Here is an 8,283-nt window from a genome sequence, read left to right on the forward strand (position 1 = left end):
TATAATATTATATGTTAATTTTACATTCTTATAATAATGTCGAGTTTATATATACGTATATATCAATGCAATAATTTTATTTAGATATATACTTAAAAGCGTATTGTACTGAATATAATATAAATATGAAATAATATATTGTATATACATATAATTAAACAAAATACCAATATCTAATTGATATGTACAATGTCACTTTTTTTGTGATTGTATAGAAAATTTAAATGTTCTAAGTGTTTTCTTCTTGTATCGATCTGTCTTCTTTGGTATTTATAATTTCTTTTTCCTAATTATTATTAAATAAATAGATATTTCAATTTTCAAATTATGAGATTTTATTAAGTTACTTACAACCAATACAGGTGGCTGAGGCGGCTCATTGATGTTTTTATAACTACATTGAAACATAAAACTAAAAATGTTACAATCATCGCCACAAGTGTATAACATATATTTGTCTTGACTTAAACACAACATATTTACTCTTCCTGTTTTGTTATCGTGAACAGAGTATTCAATATAGTCTCCGAAATCTGATACATTATTGTCTTTAACATTTGTAAGACGTATTCTACCATCAGCAAATCCCATAAAAATTGTTAATGAATCGGTTCCACTTAAAAAAAAAAACATGCATACATTTATGGTGTTGAAATCACAGTGGAAAAAATTGAAATTGAATGCAACTTAGCAAACGTTTGTAATTTGAATTAAAAACTGTATACATTTTATCGTATTTAAATAGAGGTAATTTTTAGAATATGTATAATGTGAATTATAAGAATATATGTATAGATACTAAATTATTGATACATTTAAATATAATATTAAATATACTATGATATAGGGCTCGGAAGTTGATGACCTTAAAAACATTAAAAAAATGACCTAAAAAAATTATAAATATTTGTTTTAAATTAATGATAATATATTTTTTTTAAATTGTACTCTATTTTATCGTTAAATTATAATATATACCTTTATCAAAGCTTACAAATTACTCAAAATATGACATAAAAACGACAACAAAATAAATGTACTTAAAAATTAAATAAAAAAATTACAAATATAGTAGACGTTTTAAGTAAGTTATCGGTATAATGGTCGACTAGAAACGATAAGAAGTGAACTAATGTAAAATCAGTAAAAACAACTAAAAATTTGGGAAAATGACTTAAGATTAATGTCAAAAAATGACTTAAAAAGTAATAAACACCAAGAAATGCAAAAAAAAAAAATGCATAGTAAAAATTAGTTGTTCAGGTTCACATATTAATAATAAAATACATTTGTGGCCAGGAAAGCAACGTCTAAAAAGTTTAAAAAAAAAAAAAAATGCAAAATGTATTAACTTCTGAGCTCTAATTATGTAAATGTCTGTAGTGTTTAAGTATAACAAACTCAATATTTGTATTACTTCTAAGCCGGCGCGGAGAGTGATAAATGTGATGACACATTTATTGTTTTTAGTACATGTAGACCTGTAGCTATATGGAAGTAGCCATTCGTGTAGGTATACTTTGTGCAGGTACTTACACGATTTTAATCGCTGTTAGCGGAGTGTCATTCGTATCTGGTATTAATATGTGTGCATTAGTTACTGGGCTAGATGTGTTAAGATCGTATTCGTACAGATAACCGGCGTCGTATCCATCGATCGACACCCATATACCGCTCTCCGACGGAGTGTACATGGCGAACAATATGGGGTTCGGTGTCGGAGGAATAAAGATTTCCGGCGGTTTTTCGTCTTCTTCGGAATCTTCAAAATATAACTCTTCGTCGATTTCAACACCGGGATTTTGTTCTCTGATAATTTTTAAGTTCTCTTTTTTTCTATTGATTTTATCATTTTTCTTGTTCTTCAAATCCAATTCATATTGCTGATGACATATTTCTGACTTAATGCTCACTGTTTGTATTGTACGCGATTCAAGTTTCAGTAAAAATGAATCTCTGGTGTACGACGGACGACTTGTAGGAACTTTCACTTCCACGATATGCCCACTAGCGCAACTAATTAATGCAATATCTTTCTGAAACAATTTTTTTAAATTGAAAATGATTACATACAATACTAATTGACAAACACATTCAAAATATTTTTACTTCTGATGGTTTCCAATGTATAAAAGTTACTTTGCCGGGTAATGGAAAAAATCCAATTGGACTCAATTTTATAGGTCCCGTTTTTATTTTATAAACAAATATTGTTTTATCGTCACCTCCACATATAAGAATTCTGGCGCTATTGTTTAATGACAAATAACTGATAGAACTTTTATGAGGCTTTGAGGACTAAAAAAAAAATTAAATTCATGCAAATTAAAATCAATTATCTATATATTAGTAACAATGATCTAAATACTTGTATTTCCTCTATTTCTGAATAATTTAATATATTTTTTTTAAAGGGAACGGCGACTATTCTTACAACTCCAGTCTGAAATCCAACTATGAAGATATCCCTCGAACAAGCTATCTATAAAAAATATATTCGTTTAAAAATAAGAATTCGGAATAATAAATAGGTAACCGTGGTCACAATTTTAATGGTTTTAATACAAATTTCGCATACCTTCTGCGGTAACCAAATCGACGAAGTGATTGGTATCTTGAAATCGTGGGTAAATACCAATTTTTTGTTGGTTACGTCGTATATGTGGAGCCAACCATCCAACGACGTTGTAGCTATGAAATAACCGATGGGCGATGATTGCAAAGAGGTAATCACTCCGCCGTGGAATTTAGCCAACCGTCTTACGGGCTTCGCGTTTGTTGACATTTCGATGTCAACGAGCCACATACCCCCATTGCCGTCCTATAGAAATAACGAGTTCGATAAAAGATATTTTTAAAACAATTATTATACTACGATGGGTATTACGTACAATCACAATTATTTCACAGTATAAATAACATGTAATATATAAGAAAAATATCTGTAATATATTAATTTGTTCATCTGTAATCGATCGATGATCACACGTTAGGTATATTAATTAAATTACTTTCATTACCTTCTATATTATATCCCACTGTGCAATATTATGTTACAGCAACATTTATGAAAAGTTTAGAATCATCACTCTACATGTCACAAGCGTTTGTTGTTAATTTTTAAATTATTATAACCATTATTATTTTAGATTATTAAATTAACATCAACGCAACACATTTGCCTTCAAATTTTATAACGTTATATACATTTATGTTCCAGTAAAATGTTTTCTAACATCTAAATAATATCGAAACAACTTCTATCTTATGTTGTAAATAACATCCTAGTAACACGCAATTTACCATTACTAGATATTAAGTATAGACGTTATTTTTCTTAAATTTACAACCGCAATTATACCTACAGGAAACAATCACGGAGGATATTTAGAGGTGTAAACACGTCTTCTTATATTGTAACATTATGATAGCGGGCCATAAAAAGTACACCACTTGTATCTGGCACCGGGAACGCTGTTTACCCGACGTGGGCTCAAACATACTGAAGTTTATATGACACACAATGCATTTTAGCATTTATTCTTACTTTAAGCTCATGTCTTCTGCAGTCTTATTCTCTGATTTTTATAATTATTTTTTTGTTTAGGTAACCCAGAGTTACACCCAAGAAAAAAACACTTAAGAGGCATACTAAATAAGTAAAAAAAATAAATTTCAAACCGTTTGTACAAAAAGAGTATGTTGTGTAGGTAATGAATAACAACACTGCAAAATAGTACACTAAGATAATACTGTGGTATCAGCACAAATAATAACTCAGACTCGGGTTTATTAGTAGGAAAAACTTTTATTCAGGTGTAAAACAAACAAAAAATTTACACCAATTCGAAAACACTTTAAATACACGATCGCCGTACCTACGTTGCAAATCAAGGAAAATATAAATTAATAAATTTATGATTACCTACTTTAATTAATATTTAATATGACAATGGTTACAATAAATTGTAATTTTTAATTAAAACTCAAATAAGCAGCACTTCTAAATCTGCCCCACAAATCACTATTCCCCTAAAAGATTTGAGTAATGATCAACAATTGTACTATTGAAGATAGAATTATGTTAATCAAAATCCCTCGAAGTTATTCATTATTTAATTGTATAAATTCAATGATAAGAAACTGACGGTCCAAGTGGATAAAGAACACATGTATAATTGGTGTAGTAAATATCTTAGTTCATGTGATAAGCTATGTTATCAATATATTTTTTATCAAGTTGATAATTAGCACTTTATTAATTATGCATTGTAATAAAAATGTATGAAAATAAAATCCCTCTATTCCTCTCTAGCATTAAAACATCCCGAATGGACCACTCATAATATATTAAATGTTAAATAGGTATGGGTAGATATAATGGCATATATAGATGGGATATAATATCAGGAGCCTAAGATACGCATGTAGATTTTTCTGTCGTTTATTACCTGAATAAAATAGTCATAAGCTTTGGGGTTGTCGTCGGTCTTGCACATACCCATGATTTTCGATTCATTGATAGAGTCTTTGACACTAATCTCATAAATTGGTTCTATTTCCAGCACACGGTCGTTTTCAGGTGGATCCGCCATGTCTATGATACAGTAGTTCCAAAATTTGATCGTCCCATCCATGCTGATGCTTGTCAACAGCTCGTCGTTTCTTGAGTATCTGGAGTGTAAAAACATGATGATAGGCGCCAAATGACATGGTTGTCTAAATCTCCTTGTCACTTCGATTTCGATGAATTTTTCTCCCCACACCAAAATATTACCCCATTCGCAGCCTGATATCACCTAATAAACAATTTAGCATACAGATATATGCCAACAATTATACAATAGAATATGACTCCGAGACGGTCGATAGACTAAAACGGCACACATTATGGATTCATTGCGTACTAAATTATTACCAACACACTTACAGTGTTTTCAAATAAGTTATAAAATAATCTTGAATAAAATCAATGTGGGATATAATTAAATGAGTTTATGTACTCGTATGATATCAATACGTAACCTAAATTCGTTGGTAGTTTTATTCTATAAATAATAATTACGCATAAGAGGCCGTTCTGGTAAAAGTGAAACGTATACAACGAAGTTTTTTCTTGATTTTTACGGACATTATACTCGTACATTGACTTATTGTTGTACATACAACGCACTAATTTATATATTATTTAGATAGAATATATTGTATATTTTATTTTTTAACCAGAAATATAATTTTATTAAAAAAATATTTATGGATATTTTGTATAATATACATTTGGTGTTTTTTAATGTAATCAAATCATAACATTATCATATAAGATTTTGTAATAACGCATCAATCAAAATAACATTATTTAAATAACCGTGATTGCAGGTTTTTATATATAGATAAATACGAGATATTATAATTCCCAATTGTAAATAACAATGATTTATTTTATTTTAGTTATTATTAATTATAGATATGATTTTACTTTTTCATTGGCCATCGAGAAAATTCCAATGACGTTTGATATTTCCGTTTTTACAAAACGTCCGAGCTGACCTAGAAGCTTTAATCCGGTAAATGTTTTGGCCATTTTCCAGAATTTTATATGTCCTGAACCGGCGGTTACCAAATGGTTGAGTATAAAGTTTGAAAATCTACAAGTATATACATCCTGAGTGTGAGACTTGGTCCTCAAGAGTATTTTTGATTTTTTCCAATCCCAAATTGTAAGAGTGTTATCTGGTTCTCCTGCTTGTGAACACAGATAGTCACCATTTTGACTGAAAGCAAAAATGTAATTTGTTTTATGTTTATATTGAATTTAGAGGTTCGATAAATTATAAGATAAAAGTCCTCATTTGTTTCACCTATATGACAAGCAATTTATTTGTTGTTTAGCACTGCCCTCGAGAACACTAACTATTTCAAACGTTGGCCATTCGTATACAATTATCAGAGGATTATTACAATTTTCTCCTACCGCTATATGGCTTAAAACGGGATTTTTCTGTTTCAAAATACATTGTAATTATTATTTATGTAAAGTACAAAAATTATAAATATTGAATTAAACTTACAATTATGTATCCTATTCCTCCGTTACCAGCATTTTTTCTAAAACTCAATTGTCCGTCATTTATATCAAACATGTTGATATAACTACCTGCAGCGTACAGAATTGTGTGGTTATCTGCTGCACAAATGTTGAACATTTTGGAACAGCAATCGTAACCGAATGAATGACTTAAGTTATAAAATGTAAGGATAAATCGTTTTCGACTTATTTGTTATTGTTTGTAATCAGAATTAAACATTATTTGTTTTTGTGTAAAAAGACTGATTCGATTTTAGTAAAGGATACTGGAGTTGTAATATATTTTCACCCATCGTACATCTCTCACTTTTAATTGGTTTAGATATAAAATCACTACTTTTATACAATGGAGTGTCATTGATTTGATTTCCATCAATTGATTCCTCAATGCTTTGTTCGTGTTCAATGCTTTCTTTATAATGAGTCATTTTTGTAAATCCAAGATTTATAGTCCTTTATTATAATATGTATCATTAATAGATGTTACAGCCAAAAAACAAAATAGAAAAATAACAGTGCTGTTCCGTTGCTTAGCGAATAATTTATTATAGCATACATATAGTAAACATAACATTTTGAGTGCATTGTAATATCGTATATTTTCATACTCGTGCTATTTTGTGATCTTTTTTAGTTTCAACTCATGCGAACGTCTTGTGCCCTGATAATATGATGTGATACCTATCAATTTAAATTCATGATCAGATATAAAACAAAATAATAGCACGAAAAACGTAGCTTCCTGTACTGTTATAGTATGACACGCGTCTATATACATAGCCATATAGAAACCGTGTGAAAATACTACGAACAATATTATTATCATCATATTGTAAATACGACGCATTATATTATTACACGGCGATGGAGATGGGCATATTTTGTATAGTAATATAATATACGACAAATCGTAGCAGCTAAATGTATTATATACACATAGGTTATATACAGTACCGTCTCACGTGTACCGCATAATACGTCGTGTTTTACGATGAAAATATTACCTATATAACAATATGATACCTACCTACACACACACACACACACACACACACACACACACACACACTCGCTTGGACGCACATGACTTACGGAAATAACAGTAATATTATAATATAATACGATATATAATGTTCGTCGGGCGGCGGCGTCGGCTTTTCGTCATCATTAATCTTACCGTTGTCAATGGACCGTTTTATATATTATTTCCACTGTACCGGGCGACGGCTATTTGTCACCCGGACGTATAAGCACACACCGATGGCTGGTCTTCTATCGATCGGTACCTATATATTATTATGTACACGCGTCGTTAATCACGGCCAACAAAGTCACGGGCGACGGTGATAATAATAATACGCAACGCCTATGGTTAGAACGATACGGGCTGCTTTCAGTCCCAGCACTATACGCCATAGTATACTGTAAATAATATACGCGTAATATTATTTAATCGTACGACAGTCGGACCCGCGCCGTTGCAGTGTGCAAAGGTATGAAAATCGACGTTATATTATAATATCATTAGGCGTTGTAACCGGTATATGGTATGGACGAGCGCGGGAAACAAGAAATCTCTCCCATCGCCCGATCGTTATTAATTATCATTTAATGACGCCCGTGTGATCGTCGCGTATTGAACGATGCGTGTAACCGACGACGCCGCAGCCGCCGTCTTATGACTACGTACAGTGTCCGAAAAACGTGCAACCGTTAAATATTTGTGCTCCGCGGAGAAGGGTGTGGACGACGGCGATTGTTGATTGTGTATATAGCTATCGATGCAATATCGTATCGTAATAATATCAACATGTTAGACTATTATTTACATACAGGACATAACGGACGTATTATATTATTTTCCACCAAGCAATTTCACTAAACGGTTCCTCCCACACGCCTGATCCGTGTGTTAGCCGCACACTTCACGCTGATATTGCAACATTTTTTAACGAACAAACTTTTAGGATGACAAGTTTTAAAAAATATGGTTTTAGAATAAACACATATCCTAATTCGATATCGATTGACCATAACTTAAGTTCGACCTCCCAAAAACACAAGTATTATCGACGTTATTTAAACACAATTTTTCCACCGAAAATAAACGAATACGCATCAACGTGTTTTAAACCTAATATATTCGTGTATTCTTACACGTAAATCGTTTAATACATGAATTACAATAACACGCGAAT

The 8,283-nt window shown here is 31.0% G+C and overlaps 1 protein-coding gene across 1 annotated transcript; it reads right to left on the reverse strand.

The window, feature by feature from the left end:
- Positions 1-229: 229 nt before the first annotated feature.
- On the reverse strand, positions 230-6,513 carry LOC113552614 (cilia- and flagella-associated protein 44-like). Its single transcript, XM_028188591.1, has 12 exons — positions 6,353-6,513; positions 6,069-6,234; positions 5,859-5,998; positions 5,477-5,771; positions 4,452-4,799; positions 2,579-2,821; positions 2,369-2,482; positions 2,110-2,298; positions 1,903-2,036; positions 1,537-1,809; positions 352-616; positions 230-286 (listed from the first exon to the last, which is right to left on the reverse strand). The coding sequence occupies exons 1-12, from the start codon at positions 6,511-6,513 to the stop codon at positions 230-232; spliced, it is 2,385 nt and encodes a 794-aa protein (XP_028044392.1).
- Positions 6,514-8,283: the final 1,770 nt, after the last annotated feature.

The sequence above is a fragment of the Rhopalosiphum maidis genome, chromosome 2 (assembly GCF_003676215.2).
Source record: "Rhopalosiphum maidis isolate BTI-1 chromosome 2, ASM367621v3, whole genome shotgun sequence".
NCBI lineage: Eukaryota > Metazoa > Arthropoda > Insecta > Hemiptera > Aphididae > Rhopalosiphum > Rhopalosiphum maidis.